We start from the raw sequence: 22,726 nt of genomic DNA, 5'->3' as shown, positions 1-22,726 counted from the left end.
AGAAACTCTGGAGCTCTGTCAGAGTGATCATCGGGTTCTTGGTGACCTCGGTGACCATGGCCCTTCTCCCCCGATTGCTAAGTTTGGCCGGATGGCCAGCTCTAGGAATAGTCTTGGTGGTTTCAAACTTCTTCCATTTAAGAATGTTGGAGGCCACTGTGTTCTTGGGGACCTTCAATGCTGCAGAAATGTTTTGGTACCCTTCACCAGATCTGTGCCTTGACACAATCCTGTCTCTGAGCTCTACGAATAATTCCTTCGACCTCATGGCTTGGTTTTTGCTCTGACATGCACTGTCAACTGTGGGACCTTATATAGACAGGTGTGTGCCTTTCCAAATCATGTCAAATCAATTGAATTTACCACAGGTGGACTCCAATCAAGTTGTAGAAACATCTCAAGGATGATCAATGGAAACAGGATACACCGGAGTTCAATTTCGAGTCTAATAACAAAGGGTTTTAATACTTATGTAAATAAGGTATTTCTGTTTTTGCTTTGTCATTATGGGGTATTGTGTGTAGATTGATGCAAAAAAAACAATAATTTAATCAATTTTAGAATATGGCTGTAACGTAACAAAATGGGGAAAATGTCAAGGGGCCTGGAAACTTTATGAATACACTGTAATAACTGTGGTTAGAGCCCAATAATTAGTCAGAAACCCATAACTGCCAGGGATTGTAAATCAAGTCCTTATTGTCACTGCCCAACATTCTGGGAAACTGAAAAGAAGAGTCCCTCCCCTTCCCAACCCTCTCCTCCAAGAACATCCCAGGACCTTCCTGCCCTTGCAGTGAAGATAGGTCAAGGGTAGAGAGAGGGAGCAGAGGTGGGATGGGGAAGCTGTGCTCAGCAGTGGTGTGGAAGACATAGAGATATGGGGCTAGGGGCAGAGCAGAGCAGAGCTAAGCAGTGGTGTGGAGGACATAGAGATATGGGGCTAGTGGCAGGGCAGAGCTAAGCAGTGGTGTGGAGGACATAGAGATATGGGGCTAGGGGCAGAGCAGAGCTAAGCAGTGGTGTGGAGGACATAGAGATATGGGGCTAGTGGCAGGGCAGAGCTAAGCAGTGGTGTGGAGGACATAGAGATATGGGGCTAGGGGCAGAGCAGAGCTAAGCAGTGGTGTGGAGGACATAGAGATATGGGGCTAGGGGCAGGGCAGAGCAGAGCTAAGCAGTGGTGTGGAGGACATAGAGATATGGGGCTAGGGGCAGGGCAGAGCAGAGCTAAGCAGTGGTGTGGAGGACATAGAGATATGGGGCTAGGGGCAGGGCAGAGCTAAGCAGTGGTGTGGAGGACATAGAGATATGGGGCTAGTGGCAGAGCAGAGCTAAGCAGTGGTGTGGAGGACATAGAGATATGGGGCTAGGGGCAGAGCAGAGCTAAGCAGTGGTGTGGAGGACATAGAGATATGGGGCTAGGGGCAGGGCAGAGCAGAGCTAAGCAGTGGTGTGGAGGACATAGAGATATGGGGCTAGGGGCAGGGCAGAGCAGAGCTAAGCAGTGGTGTGGAGAACATAGAGATATGGGGCTAGGGGCAGGGCAGAGCTAAGCAGTGGTGTGGAGGACATAGAGATATGGGGCTAGGGGCAGGGCAGAGCTAAGCAGTGGTGTGGAGGACATAGAGATATGGGGCTAGGGGCAGGGCAGAGCTAAGCAGTGGTGTGGAGGACATAGAGATATGGGGCTAGGGGCAGGGCAGAGCAGAGCTAAGCAGTGGTGTGTAGGACATAGAGATATGGGGCTAGGGGCAGAGCAGAGCTAAGCAGTGGTGTGGAGGACATAGAGATATGGGGCTAGGGGCAGGGCAGAGCTAAGCAGTGGTGGAGGACATAGAGATATGGGGCTAGGGGCAGGGCAGAGCAGAGCTAAGCAGTGGTGTGGAGGACATAGAGATATGGGGCTAGGGGCAGGGCAGAGCTAAGCAGTGGTGGAGGACATAGAGATATGGGGCTAGGGGCAGAGCAGAGCTAAGCAGTGGTGGAGGACATAGAGATATGGGGCTAGGGGCAGGGCAGAGCAGAGCTAAGCAGTGGTGTGGAGGACATAGAGATATGGGGCTAGGGGCAGGGCAGGGCAGAGCAGAGCTAAGCAGTGGTGGAGGACATAGAGATATGGGGCTAGGGGCAGGGCAGAGCAGAGCTAAGCAGTGGTGTGGAGGACATAGAGATATGGGGCTAGGGGCAGAGCAGAGCTAAGCAGTAGTGTGGAGGACATAGAGATATGGGGCTAGGGGCAGAGCAGAGCTAAGCAGTGGTGTGGAGGACATAGAGATATGGGGCTAGTGGCAGAGCAGAGCTAAGCAGTGGTGTGGAGGACATAGAGATATGGGGCTAGGGGCAGGGCAGAGCTAAGCAGTGGTGTGGAGGACATAGAGATATGGGGCTAGGGACAGGGCAGAGCAGAGCTAAGCAGTGGTGTGGAGGACATAGAGATATGGGGCTAGGGGCAGGGCAGAGCTAAGCAGTGGTGTAGAGGACATAGAGATATGGGGCTAGGGGCAGGGCAGAGCTAAGCAGGGGTGTGGAGGACATAGAGATATGGGGCTAGGGGCAGGGCAGAGCTAAGCAGTGGTGTGGAGGACAGAAGTTGTCTACACTTGACACTTACATGAGACTTCTGTCAGAATACGAAGCTTGCATTGAAAACACGAGTCTAGACGCACAAAAGTCACTTTGTGATCTGATTGTGTTCAGATCTGTCTGAACAGTTGGTCAGGGACGCATTGTGTGCTGATTTCTCCTCAGCCTGGATGCAAGAGAGATACAGTATGGGGCTAGGGTAGGGTAGAACTCAGGGTGAGGTGATGTCAGAGAGGAGTGGCCATGGCAGGGGTCAGAGCTCAGCCTCTTACCTGTTCTGTTGCTCCTGCTGCAGGAGCTGGACAGCGATCTTCCTCAGGTCCAGCACTTCCTTCAGCTCATCCTCATCCTCCTCAACTAGCTGATCTTTTTCAGAGCTGCAGGAAACAGGGACATGGCAATTCAGTTTGAAGCCAAAACCTATGCCAACTATACTCCCTATAATAGCATTAACTAAGTGTGTGACCCTACTATAGTGGCAGCTATCCAACAACATAACCTTCTCAGCATGTCTACTGTCTGGGCCTGTTATTATATTATGTCACTTCTGCTATCATCTACAGCTGCTAATTATCAACTATAGTACATTAACTAGTGTTGTAAATTAGTTATTTAAGGAGACAGATAGATCAATATGATTTCAGTTCAAACTTATAGAAGTTAAAAGGTGAATTTTCTTCCGTTCCTCCTTTCTTCTGTCTATTCAAGTGTAGTGAAGACTTACCCAGACTCCTCTTTCCAGTTCTCCTTATCTTTGCTTTGGTGTGACTTGTTAAGAACCTTCTCCAATTCCTGACACACAGAATAAAAAGTAAACTCAATAAAATCATGTTATTTTTATTTAACCTTTATTTAACTAGGCAAGTCAGTTAACCAAACCTGGGCTGCCGCCCTATGTGACTCCCAATCACGGCCGGTTGTGATACAGCCTGGAATTGAACCAGGGTCTGTAGTGACGCCTCTAGCACTGAGATGCAGTGCCTTAGACCGCTGCGACACTCCGGAGCCCATAAACAGATATGTAAAAGTAAAATCCCCACACTCTTATCCAAGTTCAATCACAACACATTTCATTTAAACTTCAAGCTGTGTGCTTTGGCTGATTCCACAGGTTTCCAGCCCCCCCAAAAACTAACGAGACGATCTGTTGGCTTTATTCAATCAAATTTATGGAATTTGAAGCTTTTGACTCAATGAAAGATAAGATTAGTTTAAAGCTTGTACCAAAACCTCCCATTCTTCAGAGCTAACAGTGGAAAAGAACAGGCACTAATTGGACACACTAGCTCACCCAGGGATAGTTCAACAGTGGAAGACTAGTGTAGTTAATGGTGTACTGTAGTGGTCATACAGCTCTCTATGGATCCCTGTTGATGTACCTTTATACATGAGATGTAGGGTCCACTCTGCTGCCCGTCTGACAGGGCAGCATCTTCCTCTGCGTTGGGCTCGATGAAGTCAAAGGGTACCTGATCTACGGGAGCAACACACCAGGTTGAACCTCAGACTAATGTGCTTGTTGCCAGTTGAGCCCATCAATGCTCAAACCGTTTTTTTTCAAACAGTCAAATCCACTGCATCCAAACAGGTCTTACCTTTGCCTGAGTCCATCTTGGAGAGGAGAGAGAGGGCATCGGCGCGGGCCGTCTCTGAGACCTGAGAGTGCAGGCTGATGGTATCATCGTCAGAGGGCTAGAGGAAGAGAGGGAGAAGGAAGAGGAGAAAGCTCAGTGTTAAAGTGAGCATAAAGCATAGAGTTCAGGTGTACTGAACATGTCTGCAGAAGAACTGCAGTGTCAGGATCAACGAGCCATGGTTGAACGCACAACAGTCCTCAGTACAATCTAGGCCTCAGTTCAGCCTGACTACAGTGGGTGAACTCTGACCTCTGTCGCAGACAGTCTTTTATCCCCGTTGTCACTGCCGATACCAGAGTCGGGAGCATGGTTCTTACTGGGGTAAAAATCCTCCATGCTGCAGAGACATATAAAGGGATAGTCAGTAATAAACAGTCAGACAGTTTTGATTCAGACACATTCATGACAATTTCGTAAGCACTTCAAAATATGTAGAGACCTGTGTCATTAATCTTCAAATATGTCATACCAGTTGTCATTACAGTTTCATGGCACATACTGCATATTCATATCATTCATGATGTATATGGTCCATGGTCTTGTCTGTAGTATACTTAAGCAATGAGGCCAGAGGGGGTATGGTATATGACCAATATACCACAGCTAAGGGATGTTGTTAGGCACGAAGCAATGAGGAGTGCCTGGATACAGCCCTTAGTCGTGGAATATTGGCCATATACCACAAACCCCAGAGGTGTCTTATTGCTATTATAAACTGGTTACCAACATAATTAGAGCAGTAAAAATAAATGTTTTGTCATACCCGTGTTATTGGTTGTCAGCCGATTGGCATTCAGGGCTCAAACCACCCAGTTTATAAATATAATTATGATATGATATAAGAGTGTATACCTGTCTGTGAGAGGCTGGGGAAGGCAGCGTTTGCCCAGAGAAGGGAGGTCCAGAGAGTCAGGCTTCTTATCCATCCTACAAGCCTGGATGTTCAGGTACTTAAAGATGTGCACCTTGCCCTTCAGGCAGATCTGAAACACACAAATACAAAGTGCATGAAGGATATATCCAAGTGCTGAAATGAAGTGCCCAAGTGTTCATTCAAGCAGAAATCAAATCATGCTGCCCACTAGATGGTGCAACTGTTCCTCGGAGACCATTAGGTGTATATCTTGGTATATCATGAAGACTGTCACAGCTAGGGGGAGTTGTTTCTAGGCATGATGCCAAGCTGAGGTTAACCTGTGTTAAATCGTCGGCACCCCATACCTGATACACATCGAGATGGCTGTGGATAATCCCATGCAGTGCCAAAATGTCATTTACAGCATAAACTACCACAGGTGTTGCCACACACTCTCACTCACACACTCTCACTCACACACTCTCACTCACACATACCTGTGCAGGTGGGGACTGCATAGGGTTGTTGTCGAGGATGATGTGCTGCAGCTGCCTGAGTCTCCTGTAGACAGGAGGGATCTCTGTGATTTTATTGCAGGAGAAGTCCAGTCTGATGAGTGGCAGGTCAGCCAGCTCTGGGGAGAGACAAATAAAGAAAGCACAAGAGGCATGGGTTTGGATATAGAATAAGGAGAGAGATTACCCTCAGACCAGGGGAGAGGACATAGACAGCTACCGACCCTCAGACCAGGGGAGAGGACATAGACAGCTACCTACCCTCAGACCAGGGGAGAGGACATAGACAGCTACCTACCCTCAGACCAGGGGAGAGGACATAGACAGCTACCGACCCTCAGACCAGGGGAGAGGACATAGACAGCTACCTACCCTCAGACCAGGGGAGAGGACGTAGACAACTACCTACCCTCAGACCAGGGGAGAGGACATAGACAGCTACCTACCCTCAGACCAGGGGAGAGGACGTAGACAGCTACCTACCCTCAGACAAGGGGAGAGGACGTAGACAACTACCTACCCTCAGACCAGGGGAGAGTACGTAGACAGCTACCTACCCTCAGACCAGGGGAGAGGACGTAGACAGCTACCTACCCTCAGGCCAGGGGAGAGGACGTAGACAGCTACCTACCCTCAGACCAGGGGAGAGGACGTAGACAGCTACCTACCCTCAGACCAGGGGAGAGGACGTAGACAGCTACCTACCCTCAGACCAGGGGAGAGGACGTAGACAGCTACCTACCCTCAGGCCAGGGGAGAGGACGTAGACAGCTACCTACCCTCAGACCAGGGGAGAGGACATAGACAGCTACCTACCCTCAGACCAGGGGAGAGGACGTAGACAGCTACCTACCCTCAGACCAGGGGAGAGGACATAGACAGCTACCTACCCTCAGACTAGGGGAGAGGACGTAGACAGCTACCTACCCTCAGGCCAGGGGAGAGGATGTAGACAGCTACCTACCCTCAGGCCAGGGGAGAGGATGTAGACAGATACATACCCTCAGGCAGCATGTGAAGACAGTTCCTCCTGATGTTGAGTTCCCGTAATGAACGGAGCCTCCCCACCTGAGGGGGCAGCACCTGGATCTCATTACAGCTGATGTCCTACATGGGAAGACAGAAAGCAGGCTGTCACACACAGACACGCCAGTAACAATATAGCTGCAGTGTTTTTTTATGAGCTCTGGGCTTGTGCTCACCAGTTCCATCAGTTCTTTGGCCTTCCCAATCTCCTCTGGGACAGACAGTAGCTTGTTGTTGCTCACCACCAGCACTTTGAGAGGGAGGTTGAACAGGTATTTTGGCAATGTTGAGAGAAGGTTCCGGCTATAGAAACACAAAATACACATGTACATTATAGGCAGTATGAAAGTTTTATCCTGTGCGCAAGGATAACATTGGGGACATCAGGAAAAGATCAAGCAATGAATGTCTCCTCAATGGGTTAACAAAATGTTAGTGAAACAGAGGACCAGAGCAGACTGATATCCGTGGCTATGTTTACACAGGCAGTCCAATTCAGATTATTTTACCACTAAATTGGTCTTTTTTTTTTCTTCTTTTTTTTACCCCCTTTTTCTCCCCAATTGTCATGGTATCCAATTATTAGTAGTTACTGTCTTGTCTCATCGCTACAACTCCTGCACGGCCTCGGGAGAGGCGAAGGTCAAGAGTCATGCGTTCTCCGATACACAACCCAACCAATTTGCACTGCTTCTTAACACAGCACGCATCCAACCCGGAAGCCAGCCGCACCAATGTGTCAGAGGAAACACCGTACACCTAGCGACCTGGTCAGCGTGCACACCCGGCCCGCCACAGGAGTCGCTCGTGCGTGATGAGACAAGGATATCCTTGCCGGCCAAGCCCCCCTAACCCGGACAATGCTGGGCCAATTGTGCGCCGCCCCATGGGCCTCCCGGTCGCGGCCGGCTGCGACAGTGCCTGGGCTCGAACACAGAGTCTCTGTTGGCATAGCTAGCACTGCGATGCAGTGCCTTAGACCACTGAGCCACCCGGGAGGCCACTAATTGGTCTTTTGACCAATCAGATCAGCTCTTTTGCCAATAATTAGAAACAAGCTCAAATTGGGGTTGCCTGTGTAAACGCAGCCTAACTGTGTCTAGGAAATGAACCGTTCAAAACAACATCACATAGTGTAGACCTCTTTCTCCCACTGTGTCTAGGAAATGAACCATTCAAAACAACATCACATAGTGTAGACCTCTTTCTCCCACTGTGTATAGGAAATGAACCATTCAAAACAACATCACATAGTGTAGACCTCTTTCTCCCACTGTGTATAGGAAATGAACCGTTCAAAACAACATCACATAGTGTAGACCTCTTTCTCCCACTGTGTATAGGAATTGAACCGTTCAAAACAACATCACATAGTGTAGACCTCTTTCTCCCACTGTGTATAGGAAATGAACCGTTCAAAACAACATCACATAGTGTAGACCTCTTTCTCCCACTGTGTATAGGAAATGAACCGTTCAAAACAACATCACATAGTGTAGACCTCTTTCTCCCACTGTGTCTAGGAAATTAACCGTTCAAAACAACATCACATAGTGTAGACCTCTTTCTCCCACTGTGTCTAGGAAATGAACCATTCAAAACAACATCACATAGTGTAGACCTCTTTCTCCCACTGTGTATAGGAAATGAACCGTTCAAAACAACATCACATAGTGTAGACCTCTTTCTCCCACTGTGTATAGGAAATGAACCATTCAAAACAACATCACATAGTGTAGACCTCTTTCTCCCACTGTGTCTAGGAAATGAACCGTTCAAAACAACATCACATAGTGTAGACCTCTTTCTCCCACTGTGTATAGGAAATGAACCATTCAAAACAACATCACATAGTGTAGACCTCTTTCTCCCACTGTGTCTAGGAAATGAACCATTCAAAACAACATCACATAGTGTAGACCTCTTTCTCCCACTGTGTATAGGAAATGAACCATTCAAAACAACATCACATAGTGTAGACCTCTTTCTCCCACTGTGTATAGGAAATGAACCATTCAAAACAACATCACATAGTGTAGACCTCTTTCTCCCACTGTGTCTAGGAAATGAACCATTCAAAACAACATCACATAGTGTAGACCTCTTTCTCCCACTGTGTATAGGAAATGAACCGTTCAAAACAACATCACATAGTGTAGACCTCTTTCTCCCGCTGTGTATAGGAAATGAACCATTCAAAACAACATCACATAGTGTAGACCTCTTTCTCCCACTGTGTCTAGGAAATGAACCATTCAAAACAACATCACATAGTGTAGACCTCTTTCTCCCACTGTGTATAGGAAATGAACCGTTCAAAACAACATCACATAGTGTAGACCTCTTTCTCCCACTGTGTATAGGAAATGAACCATTCAAAACAACATCACATAGTGTAGACCTCTTTCTCCCACTGTGTATAGGAAATGAACCATTCAAAACAACATCACATAGTGTAGACCTCTTTCTCCCACTGTGTATAGGAAATGAACCATTCAAAACAACATCACATAGTGTAGACCTCTTTCTCCCACTGTGTATAGGAAATGAACCATTCAAAACAACATCACATAGTGTAGACCTCTTTCTCCCACTGTGTATAGGAAATGAACCATTCAAAACAACATCACATAGTGTAGACCTCTTTCTCCCACTGTGTATAGGAAATGAACCGTTCAAAACAACATCACATAGTGTAGACCTCTTTCTCCCACTGTGTATAGGAATTGAACCGTTCAAAACAACATCACATAGTGTAGACCTCTTTCTCCCACTGTGTATAGGAAATGAACCGTTCAAAACAACATCACATAGTGTAGACCTCTTTCTCCCACTGTGTATAGGAAATGAACCGTTCAAAACAACATCACATAGTGTAGACCTCTTTCTCCCACTGTGTCTAGGAAATTAACCGTTCAAAACAACATCACATAGTGTAGACCTCTTTCTCCCACTGTGTCTAGGAAATGAACCATTCAAAACAACATCACATAGTGTAGACCTCTTTCTCCCACTGTGTATAGGAAATGAACCATTCAAAACAACATCACATAGTGTAGACCTCTTTCTCCCACTGTGTATAGGAAATGAACCGTTCAAAACAACATCACATAGTGTAGACCTCTTTCTCCCACTGTGTATAGGAATTGAACCGTTCAAAACAACATCACATAGTGTAGACCTCTTTCTCCCACTGTGTATAGGAAATGAACCGTTCAAAACAACATCACATAGTGTAGACCTCTTTCTCCCACTGTGTATAGGAAATGAACCGTTCAAAACAACATCACATAGTGTAGACCTCTTTCTCCCACTGTGTCTAGGAAATTAACCGTTCAAAACAACATCACATAGTGTAGACCTCTTTCTCCCACTGTGTCTAGGAAATGAACCATTCAAAACAACATCACATAGTGTAGACCTCTTTCTCCCACTGTGTATAGGAAATGAACCGTTCAAAACAACATCACATAGTGTAGACCTCTTTCTCCCACTGTGTATAGGAAATGAACCATTCAAAACAACATCACATAGTGTAGACCTCTTTCTCCCACTGTGTCTAGGAAATGAACCGTTCAAAACAACATCACATAGTGTAGACCTCTTTCTCCCACTGTGTATAGGAAATGAACCATTCAAAACAACATCACATAGTGTAGACCTCTTTCTCCCACTGTGTCTAGGAAATGAACCATTCAAAACAACATCACATAGTGTAGACCTCTTTCTCCCACTGTGTATAGGAAATGAACCATTCAAAACAACATCACATAGTGTAGACCTCTTTCTCCCACTGTGTATAGGAAATGAACCATTCAAAACAACATCACATAGTGTAGACCTCTTTCTCCCACTGTGTCTAGGAAATGAACCATTCAAAACAACATCACATAGTGTAGACCTCTTTCTCCCACTGTGTATAGGAAATGAACCGTTCAAAACAACATCACATAGTGTAGACCTCTTTCTCCCACTGTGTATAGGAAATGAACCATTCAAAACAACATCACATAGTGTAGACCTCTTTCTCCCACTGTGTATAGGAAATGAACCGTTCAAAACAACATCACATAGTGTAGACCTCTTTCTCCCACTGTGTATAGGAAATGAACCGTTCAAAACAACATCACATAGTGTAGACCTCTTTCTCCCGCTGTGTATAGGAAATGAACCATTCAAAACAACATCACATAGTGTAGACCTCTTTCTCCCACTGTGTCTAGGAAATGAACCATTCAAAACAACATCACATAGTGTAGACCTCTTTCTCCCACTGTGTATAGGAAATGAACCGTTCAAAACAACATCACATAGTGTAGACCTCTTTCTCCCACTGTGTATAGGAAATGAACCATTCAAAACAACATCACATAGTGTAGACCTCTTTCTCCCACTGTGTATAGGAAATGAACCATTCAAAACAACATCACATAGTGTAGACCTCTTTCTCCCACTGTGTATAGGAAATGAACCATTCAAAACAACATCACATAGTGTAGACCTCTTTCTCCCACTGTGTATAGGAAATGAACCATTCAAAACAACATCACATAGTGTAGACCTCTTTCTCCCACTGTGTATAGGAAATGAACCATTCAAAACAACATCACATAGTGTAGACCTCTTTCTCCCACTGTGTATAGGAAATGAACCGTTCAAAACAACATCACATAGTGTAGACCTCTTTCTCCCACTGTGTCTAGGAAATGAACCATTCAAAACAACATCACATAGTGTAGACCTCTTTCTCCCACTGTGTCTAGGAAATGAACCATTCAAAACAACATCACATAGTGTAGACCTCTTTCTCCCACTGTGTATAGGAAATGAACCGTTCAAAACAACATCACATAGTGTAGACCTCTTTCTCCCACTGTGTCTAGGAAATGAACCATTCAAAACAACATCACATAGTGTAGACCTCTTTCTCCCACTGTGTCTAGGAAATGAACCATTCAAAACAACATCACATAGTGTAGACCTCTTTCTTCCACTGTGTCTAGGAAATGAACCGTTCAAAACAACATCACATAGTGTAGACCTCTTTCTCCCACTGTGTCTAGGAAATGAACCATTCAAAACAACATCACATAGTGTAGACCTCTTTCTCCCACTGTGTATAGGAAATGAACCATTCAAAACAACATCACATAGTGTAGACCTCTTTCTCCCACTGTGTCTAGGAAATGAACCGTTCAAAACAACATCACATAGTGTAGACCTCTTTCTCCCACTGTGTCTAGGAAATGAACCATTCAAAACAACATCACATAGTGTAGACCTCTTTCTCCCACTGTGTATAGGAAATGAACCGTTCAAAACAACATCACATAGTGTAGACCTCTTTCTCCCACTGTGTATAGGAAATGAACCATTCAAAACAACATCACATAGTGTAGACCTCTTTCTCCCACTGTGTATAGGAATTGAACCGTTCAAAACAACATCACATAGTGTAGACCTCTTTCTTCCACTGTGAAAGAGGGAATGCTCTGGCTACCTGACCCTGTGAATCCCCTGAAAGGAGAACTCCATACTGAGATAGAGCAGAACAAAAGTGAACATGGGCCCTTGTATTTCCTCTAGCCTGGTGATATCATGGTTGTACTATCTTATGATGCTTCTTAGATCGAGGACTCCAGACACTTACCATAACATTACAGGAATGCCCCTGGTGTAAGCTACCTGAGGCTTTTTTGAGCACGGTTATATTACAGACATTTAAAGGGCTATGGATAGCAGAAAGAACATTTGATATTGAGTCAATACTGCCATAATACTTAACTATACCAGGTCACTACAATGCTGATATCATGTTACAGTATGAGGTCATTGGGTCAACAGATCACGCCACATACTTCCATGAGTCATCACTGACCTTATGTTTAGATAGGTCAGCATCTGCAAGTTGATGATGGCTTCAGGGATGCATTTGATGCAGTTGTGGTAGAGGTTGAGAGACTCAAGGGGGGCGAACAGACACACCTCTGGAGGGATCTCTGTGAGCCTGTTCTTCGACAGATCTGGGGGAGGGAGAGACAAGAGACAGACAGCAGGTGAGGGTCATGGGTACACAGGGACTACATACAGTACTGTCATACATGTATGGTCATATTCTTAGTAGAACAGATCAGGTGTTGGCTACTGTATGTATCAGGATGTAATGTAAGAAAGGATCCAAACAGTCTCTCCAGAAGCTGCTGGACACTCTTAGAAAAAAGGGTTCTTAGGCTGACCCAATAGGATAACCCTTTTTGGTTCCATGTAGAACCCTTTTGGGTTTTAAATGGAACCCGAAAGGGTTCTACCTGGAACCAAAAATATTATTCAAAGGGTTCTCCTATGGGGACAGCCGAAAAACCCTTTTAGATTCTAGATGGCACCTTTTTGTGACGGTTGGGTCGTAAGAAATCCTCTGGGAGAGTAAATTGATTCCACGCAGTCTTGACTGGTCAATATGTCTGAATGAGTGATCAATGGGAACATGGCATGTTTCTCAAAGACAGCTGAAATTACACTAGGCCTGAGCACAGTTCTATTACACACAGACTCTAGCACACAGTCATATCCATTTCCAGATCCAGTCACAGTCTTTCCCAAATCGATATATATCGATTCAATGAGAGTAGTCTGGCCAACTCCTCTGTGTCTGTGTAATAGCTGTTGACCCATACTCTTTCAAATTCTGCATCAAACCAAAATTAACCTAGGTCCTTTGGTGTTTCGTGGACATTTGTGGCGCTGTTGCAGTGGATACTTTTATCAAGTAGATGCCAGGAATTTACTAGCCACAGGTTGGTGAACCGGAGACAGTTAATCAGTCAGAGTTCAGTCCTCATCATGAATGGCACATTATAATACCTTATAGGCTTCAATGACAGGTAATACTCTGCTAAGATGAGAGGTTAAGGCAGGGGTTCTCAAACATTTTGGGGCCGGGGACCACTTCTGTGTTAGCAAATTGATCAGGGACCCCCTCATAATCACAACGCAACACGAGTGAGATAAGAATAGCCCACTAGGAGTTGTATTATTTATTATGACGTCTGCAGTACATGGCTAGACAAACCAAGCCTCGGGCCCGGGGAAAGTACATACATTGTAGGTTAATAATATTACATTGCATTGTAATACACAATTTAAACGCATTCTATGGATCCCTTGGCAAAAAGTAGTTACATCTGTTGGTAGTAAAATGTAATATATACACAGTACCAGTCAAAAGTTTGGACACACCTACTCATTCAAGGGTTTTTCTTTATTTGTACTGTTTTCTACATTGTAGAATAATAGTGAAGACATCAAAACTGTGAAATAACACATGGCGTTTGTACTTGCGTACTATTGTGTGTACAGATGAACATGGTACCTTCAGGCATTTGGAAATTGCTCCCAAGGAGGACCTTTTTCTGAGGTCTTGGCTGATCTTTTTTGTTTTTCCCATGATGGCAAGCAAAGAGGCACTTCAAGAGTTTGAAGGTAGGCCTTGAAATACATCCACAGGTACACCTCCAATTGACTCAAATGAGATTCTAAAGCCATGACATCATTTTCTGGAAATTTCCAAGCTGTTTAAAGACACAGTCAACTTAGTGTATGTAAACTTCTGACCCACTGGAATTGTGATAGTGAATTATAAGTGAAATAGTTTGTCTGTAAACAATTGTTGGAAAAATGACTTGTGTCATGCACAAAGTACATGTCCTAACCGACAAACTATAGTTTGTTAACAATACATTTGTGGAGTGGTTGAAAAACGAGCTTTAATGACTGCAACCTAAGTGTATGTAAACTTCCAACCTCAACTGTATATTTATATATATATATTATAGATCTGGCCGCGGACCCCCTGCAGTACCGCTGACCCCACTTTGAGAACCCCTGGTGTAAAGATGTATATAATATAATATATATAATTATGTTGCCCTCGTTCACAGTAATATTTTGCTGAATTAATTAGACTCACAGGGCTTACTGATTTCAGGGGTCATGAAACGGTGCGTAATGAGAAGAATGATTGATAAAGAGAGGTGGAGAGAAGAGAAGCGAGAGAGACAGCCGTGAGGAACACGTCACTGCCCCTTTCAGATAAGATTGTATGGTTGTGATGCAGTAGGCCCATCCCTCTGTCCAATAATTGATGTGATGGCGAGTGGAGTGCCTGGCACATTGTACTGTGCCCCTCCTCAGCCTCCGCTCTAGCCTCAGCTCGATCCCCAGCTGTGCTATCTGGCAGCTACCACTGCCTCTCGGAGAACCAATGATGTCTGGAGGAAGAGCCTCCTCCTCCACCCCCTGGAACAGACTCACTGCAGCTCCTCCATTCACAAATTACACGGTCTGCAATACAGCTACTGTACCTACCTACTGCACCACTCTCCATTCACAACAAGCTGCCTACTCTAGTTTACCACCTCCTCAATTCCTCACACACTATTCTACCACAACCACACTGTGCGTTACAAACAACTGATATTCTGTCACATGGTTCATGCACAATGTGGAATGATCACTATAGCTATGTTCACTGTACATTCTGTCTATTCCTACAACGTCTACATACAGTATCTTCCTGTGAACGTAACTGTAATGTAAGAGGCCTATCAGGGTCTGACCCCATACATGAGTAGTCTAGGCTCTGCATGTGTCCCTCACTCGATGAAGGAGAGTTCTGCAGTGCTCCGTGAAGGAACTGTGAAGGCCCTGGCTACCGATACCATGGCAACCACACGCAGAGAGGAGGGGAGCGGCAAGCAACTGAATCACATGAGGGGACGTGACTATATGCCTTGATATGCATGTCTGTGTTTGCTTCAGTAGTGCATGCTTGCATGCAAAGGAGGGAAGGAGGTTGTGCTGATACAACTGATTTCTAAATGAAACTAAAACAAAGGTCAAGCTCCTCAAACACAGAGGGAGTTGGTTCCTGAGCAATCTAACAAACTGGTCTCAGCCCTATGTCTGTATGTAGGAGTGAGTGTTCAGCATGGTGAGTAGGAGGGTGTTGTCTGCCAAAACAATGCTGTTTTAATTAGAGGGCAGAGACGGCAGGACTAAAGCTTTATCTCTAGGCCAATCACAGGTCTTGGCAGACTACTTGATATTATGGCCTTGTTTTTTTCTCATCACTAATCTCAAAGCCAAGACTGCATAAAGATGCCCAACGTATCCTTGCATTTAAACAAGCTCAAATCCAGATATTTGATTGTCTTTCTGTACATTCTTAACCTGTAAAAGACCAACCAGGATGAATTCCAATTGCATCTCCTCCACTCATGAGAGACGTATTCCTTTCTTTCCGTTTTCCTGGGAATTACTAGTCAGGGAAATGATAATAGGAACCTGGGGCTACCATCCAGTCAGATCTCACATGGCAGAGACAAGACATCAAAGGAAAAGTGGGATCACAACAAGCCTCACTGCTAGTCAGAACCCACTGCTTATCACACACATTGTAGCACAGTATTGTAGCTCTGTTCAGAGAGAAAGAGCTGTTTTGGACGAACATAAGGGAGCCATCTCTGAGTAAGCCTGTTACAAATTGCAGCATTTACTGTGTGGGAGACATTTCCATAATGAAGTGTTTGTGTTTAACTCCGTTCCTGAGGCAGAGTTCTGAGGCGGGAAGATGGATACATCATCGCTCCATCGCACAGCTAATGAAATGTGACAAAAACTCCACGAACCTCCTCAGAGTTAGGGCTGGCACAATTACCGTATAACCGCCAGTTATGGATGTAGACGGTCATGAAATAAAATAACAGTCTTAACCGTTTAAAAATACAGTATATATATCTTTTTTTACAAACAGCTGACTGAAGACGGGACAGCCAGGCATTGGTGCAGTTGAGTCCGTTTCCGCTGTAACATGGGTTCTTAACAACATGGCGAAACTGTTGCTGCTTGCTGAAACAAGAAACTAGCGGCATGAGTCTTCGGTTGCCAAGGCAACGGCCCCCACAAAATGCAGCGGCAGCACACAGAAATATAATTCATTCTAATTTCTAGCATTATATTTCTATGGCAGCACATGCAGTCGGGAGCGAAGGAGAGGAGAAAAGGTGTGTCTAAAACTGGTTTATTCCTACGGAGACCGCGGTCATTTTGGCTGGCCAATTACCGTCATCCAAAATTCCATAACTGTCATAACCCTACTCAGAGACGATGTCAACATGCACGCTACATCAAAGACTCTGTAGCACAGGGAACACAATCTACATTCCAGTCAGATGGGTCCTCGTGAAATTTACCTGCACTTATTCCAATATACAGGGCACTCAGAAAGTATTCAGACCTATTGACGTTTTACACATTTTGTTATGTTACAGCCTTATTCAAAATTGATTCAATAGTTTTCTTCCCCTCATCAATCTACACACACAATACCCCATAATGACAAAGCAAAAACAGGTTTTTACAAATGTTTGCATTTATATAAAAAAATATTTAAAAAAACAACAAACTGAAATATCACATTTACATTAGTATTCAGACCCTTTACTCAGTACTTTGTTGAAGCACGTTTGGCAGCATTTACAGCCTCAAGTTTTCATAGGTAGAAGTTTGGCACACCTGTAGTTGGGGAGTTTCTTCCATTCTTCTCTGCAGATCCTCTCAAGCTCTGTCAGGTTGGATGGGGAGCGTCGCTGCACAGCTATTTTCAGGTCTCTCCAGAGATGTTTGATCGGGTTCAAGTCTGGGCTCTGGCTGGGCCACTCAAGGACATTCAGAGACCTGTCCCGAAGCCACTCCTTCGTTGTCTTGGCTGTGTGCTTAGGGTCGTTGTCCTGTTGGAAGGGGAACATCGCCCCAGTCTGAAGGCCTGAGTGCTCTGGAGCAGGTTTTCATCAAGGATCTCTGTGTACTTTGCTCTGTTCATCTTTCCCTCGATCCTGACTAGTCTCCCAGTCCCTGCCGCATGTGACGTGACAAAGCGAATTCGACAGACATGTCATAATGTTCCTCATACAGACAGGCAGACTTGCAGCATGGAGAGGCAGTGATGGGAACCCCATGTGACAGTGACATCTCTCATCCTCAACCTCCTGTCCCTCACTGCACAGCTGTGATGCCTTAGAGGACTGCTGTATAACCCTGGTCTGCCTGGCTACATCACAGAGAGCTAGCCAGGCAAATACACCAATATCTTATACCAAGCCTAATGGTGGTGGGCTAAGGCACAAACACATCAACCCCTGTTACTGCCAGTAATTTAGCTTGTAGAGAAGTCACAGTGCCCTATTTCACAGTGCCTTTCAGGTGGAGGGCTGTGTGGAGGGGCTGATGATGATGGAGGGGGCTGGGGGGAAACCTATCGTCTCAGCTGTGTACCAGAGGGGGTATAATCCCTCCGCCCCACGTCACTCCTCCAGGGACCTCTCTATCCACAGCAGGGTCACCCTCTCAGTGGAAGATGGGGAGAGGAGAGGGAGAGGGGGTTGGCATATATCACTCTATACCACACTATATCACTCCCACTCACAACCTGAGGATGTATCATTACAACTCCCCAGAGACCGAGCTGTAAATGGATGCTTGTAGGTCTCCTCCATTACTCCATCAGCCAGAGGGGACAAAAAGGCCCACAAAGGCCCACGGTATTGCTTTGGGGCAGTAGACCCCAACAGAGATACAACCCCCTCCCCTTGTTATTCACCCCAACCTTGGGCTACGACCTTCATTTTCAGGTGATTTAGTCTGTATGAAAAATACTCCTGACCAAGGTCAGAAGATAATGTAAAGATAATGTAAAGATAATGTTGCGCCCAAATCGCATCAACATTTTGAAGATTGCGAGTCGATTCACTCTGACAACTGTGATGAATTAGGCCCGGTCACACAAAGATTAACATTTTCTAAAGAAACGGTGTGTTGATTCACACAAACATTCCCATATACTCATGCCTTAAACACACACATGCACACACACATGCACACATGCACACACATGATGTGTGTGTGCGTCACGTTCTGACCTTTATTCCTTTGTTTTGTCTTTATTTAGTATGGTCAGGGTGTGAGTTGGGGTGGGCAGTCTATGTTAGTTTTTCTATATTTTCTATTTCTGTGTTTGGCCTGATATGGTTCTCAATCAGAGGCAGTTGTCAATCGTTGTCCCTGATTGAGAACCATATTTAGGTAGCCTGTTTTCCTTTGTGTTTTGTGGGTGGTTATTTTCAGTCTTTGTGTGTCTGCACCAGATAGAACTGTTTCGGTTGTCACTTTGTTGTGTTCAGGTTCTTATTAAAAAGATGAACACTAACCACGCTGCGCTTTGGTCCTCTACTTCTTCCACCTCTGAATGCCGTTACAGTGTGTGTGTGATGGGGATGTGTCTCTGCTGATGCAGGTTTAATTGGCCCATTTGAGCCTGTGTGTGATGGAGCCTGAGCTCTGGATAATCATGGCCTAACACAGTAATTACAGACCTGTGTGAGGAGCTGTACAGCCCCTGGTAAAGACACACACACACAGACATACACAGCCCAGCTCAATTATGACATATTACTTACGATTACAGCAGCTCCATCAGCACCAATTAAACTATTTAGCAACACATTCATTGGCTTAATTGAATACGAGTCCATAGCTATTGGGTTGTACTGTATGTAGAGTCACACATGGATTCAGGAACATACACATATTGATCTCTGTTCTCTCCCACACGAACACATAGTCTCCTGTCTTTATCTCTGTCTCTCAGACACAAACACAGACACATCTAGACAGACAAAAGTGCTCTCTCTTTCTCGCACACGCACGCACACACACACACGCACACACACACACACACACGCGCACACACACACACACACACCCTAATGTGAGGCTTAAGGCACAGCTTCAGCAGCCAATAAAAGCTTTGCTGCCAATTCTGTGCTGATAGCTAGTCTTCCAACATGCATCATTCATGTTGTACAGCGTAGGTGAGCCTTGATTTCAAATACGTGTGTCTACCCATGTAACCGGCTCATCCCTATCCTGTGATGTCAGAGCGCAGGAGCACTGTATGGGAGCGGTGAGAGAGCAGCCCCCCAGCACACAGGACCCAGCTCCCCTAACTCTGACTTTCAGCAGAACAACAAATCCCAGACAGACACATGAATCTGAGGGCCCACAGACACAGACTTGGAGACAGACAGACTATAGAGTGGAGGAGACAGACTGGCCAGACAGACATGAGGGAGAGGTGAGGAGAGAGACAGACTCAGGCATCTCTCTTTTGATGATATGTGCAGGAAGACAACAGTTGGTGGATGTGCTGTGAATCTAAAGGCTCATCTCTCCCATTAAGGGGAAGACCAGGGTTGGCCCAGGCCCACTTCTAGACTTAGACCTGGAGGTTATGAAGGGGACCCCCTGCTGGACTCAACAAAGGTCTGGCCACTCGTGTTTGGGGAACATTTGAAGCACACGGGTTGATGGGGAAGGGGGTGGGGAGAAGGGTGATGCTTTGCTTTTGTGATGCTGTCCATTTGTCTGTCTCTATCCTTGCCTCTGACCAAACGCCATCTGTGGCATAAGTAGGCAGCCAGGCAGACATACAGGCAGACATCTGTTAATGCCCAAAGAGCTCAAGCAGAACAGGGCCGGCAAGGCTGACTACCCTCCAGCCAAACCACTAGGCTGACTACCCTCCAGCCAAACCACTAGGCTGACTACCCTCCAGCCAAACCACTAGGCTGACTACCCACAGCCAAACCACCAGTATGACTACCCCCCAGGCAAACCACCAAGCTGACTGACTACCCTCCAGCCAAACCACCAAGCTGACTACCTACCCCCCAGCCAAACCATCAAGCTGACTACCTACCCCCCCCAGCCAAACCACCAAGCTGACTACCTACCCCCCAGCCAAACCACCAAGCTGACTACCTACCCCCCAGCCAAACCACCAGGTTTGACTACACCCCAGTCAAACCACCAGGCTTGACTACACCCCAGTCAAACCACCAGGCTTGACTACACCCCAGCCAAACCACCAGGCTGACTACCCCCCAGCCAAACCACCAGGCTTGACTACACCCCAGTCAAACCACCAGGCTTGACTACACCCCAGTCAAACCACCAGGCTTGACTACACCCCAGTCAAACCACCAGGCTTGACTACACCCCAGCCAAACCACCAGGCTGACTACCCCCCAGCCAAACCACCAAGCTGACTACCTACCCCCCCCAGCCAAACCACCAGGCTGACTACCTACCCCCCAGCCAAACCACCAAGCTGACTACCTACCCCCCAGCCAAACCACCAGGCTTGACTACACCCCAGTCAAACCACCAGGCTTGACTACACCCCAGTCAAACCACCAGGCTTGACTACACCCCAGCCAAACCACCAGGCTGACTACCCCCCAGCCAAACCACCAGGCTGAAGCCTCTTCATCAAGTCAGGAAAGGACATTCAAAGTCTAACCACTAGGCAGGTAGCCAGCTGGTGGTTAGAGCGTTGGACTAGTAACCGAAAGATTGCTAGATCGAATCACAGAGCTGACAAGGTAAAAATCTATTGTCCTGCCCCTGAACAATGCAGTTAACCCACTGTTCCTAGGCCGTCATTGTAAATAAGAATTTGATGACTTGCCTAGTTAAATAAAGGTTAAGAATAAATAAAAATCTAGTGGAAATTACTCAGTCCTGCCTCCAGGACAAAACTCATCCCAATAAACATCAACCTGCGGACTAACATTGAGTAGTATCACTTAATACAAAGCAGCATAGAATGTATACAATCATTTGTTTTGAACTGACAATATTCTGTCACTGTCAAAGTACAATCTTAATTTAGAGAGTTGTAGTGATGGGGGTGGATAAATCGATACTGTAACATATTGGGACATTATTTCCTATAATATATCGTATTGTTTTGACAATATCGGAATATTGTTTTTGCGCTAGTTGGCTGTACCTGCACTAAAACTCCATTTTAAATAGAGAGACAATTAGTTTTCAGCATTTCTATTTCCATGACTGATCAAAACTCTCATGGCTCACTCTGCAGCAGACATATGGGGAACAATATGTTTGGAACATTGAAACACAAAATAACAGTATCGAATCACAATACATGTAGAATCACAATACATATAGAATCGTGAGTATCACAATACATGTAGAATCACAATACATATAGAATCACAATACATGTAGAATCACAACACATATAGAATCGTGAGAATCACAATACGTATAGAATCGTGAGAATCACAATACGTATAGAATCGTGAGAATCACAATACGTATAGAATCGTGATAATCACAATACATATAGAATCGTGAGAATCACAATACATATAGAATCGTGAGAATCACAATACATATAGAACCGTGAGAATCACAATACATATAGAATCGTGAGAATCACAATACATATAGAATCGTGAGAATCACAATACGTATAGAATCACAATACATATAGAATCGTGAGAATCACAATACATATAGAATCACAATACATATAGAATCGTGAGAATCACAATACGTACACGGAGACTTGATGAACAAAATATCCAACAATAGAACTCCAAGTGCAGACAAACATCCTGATCTGGCTGGGATGTGTTCAGACTTTTTTTCTCTTTTTTTTCAGGCAAGCATACAGTGGGGAGAACAAGTATTTGATACACTGCCGATTTTGCAAGTTTTCACATTGTATGATTTTTAAGTAATTAATTTGCATTTTATTGCATGACATAAGTATTTGATCACCTACCAACCAGTAAGAATTCTGGCTCTCACAGACCTGTTAGTTTTTCTTTAAGAAGCCTCCTGTTTTCCACTCATTACTTGTATTAACTGCACCGGTTTGAACTCGTTACCTGTATAAAAGACACCTGTCCACACACTTAATCAAACAGACTCCAACCTCTCCACAATGGCCAAGACCAGAGAGCTGTGTAAGGACATCAGGGATACAATTGTAGACCTGCACAAGGCTGGGATGGGCTACAGGACAATAGGCAAGCAGCTTGGTGAGACGGCAACAACTGTTGGCGCAATTATTAGAAAATGGAAGAAGTTCAAGATGACGGTCAATCATCCTCGGTCTGGGGCTCCATGCAAGATCTCACCTCGTGGGGCATCAATGATCATGAGGAAGGTGAGGG

At 45.3% G+C, this 22,726-nt stretch overlaps 1 protein-coding gene across 6 annotated transcripts in view; it reads right to left on the bottom strand.

Annotated features, from left to right (window-relative positions):
• Positions 1-22,726, bottom strand: part of LOC110509412 (leucine-rich repeat and calponin homology domain-containing protein 2) — an 88,858-nt gene that overhangs the window by 36,972 nt on the left and 29,160 nt on the right. For all 6 annotated transcript variants that reach the window (XR_005040536.1, XM_036968345.1, XM_036968346.1 and 3 more), the window contains exons 2-11: positions 12,499-12,643; positions 6,797-6,923; positions 6,596-6,701; positions 5,577-5,713; positions 5,076-5,206; positions 4,473-4,560; positions 4,182-4,278; positions 3,966-4,060; positions 3,311-3,378; positions 2,859-2,963 (exon numbers count right to left, since the gene is read on the bottom strand). Coding sequence is in view for 5 of the 6 variants with exons in the window: in XM_036968345.1 (XP_036824240.1) it covers positions 2,859-2,963; positions 3,311-3,378; positions 3,966-4,060; positions 4,182-4,278; positions 4,473-4,560; positions 5,076-5,206; positions 5,577-5,713; positions 6,596-6,701; positions 6,797-6,923; positions 12,499-12,643 (1,099 nt within the window). In the remaining variant the exon portion in view is untranslated. The remainder of the gene's footprint in view (positions 1-2,858; positions 2,964-3,310; positions 3,379-3,965; positions 4,061-4,181; positions 4,279-4,472; positions 4,561-5,075; positions 5,207-5,576; positions 5,714-6,595; positions 6,702-6,796; positions 6,924-12,498; positions 12,644-22,726) is intronic.

This window comes from Oncorhynchus mykiss, chromosome Y (assembly GCF_013265735.2).
Source record: "Oncorhynchus mykiss isolate Arlee chromosome Y, USDA_OmykA_1.1, whole genome shotgun sequence".
Classification (NCBI taxonomy): Eukaryota; Metazoa; Chordata; class Actinopteri; order Salmoniformes; family Salmonidae; genus Oncorhynchus; species Oncorhynchus mykiss.
The sequence above is the reverse complement of the archived record's forward strand: the minus strand, read 5'-3'. Positions and strand labels throughout refer to the sequence as shown.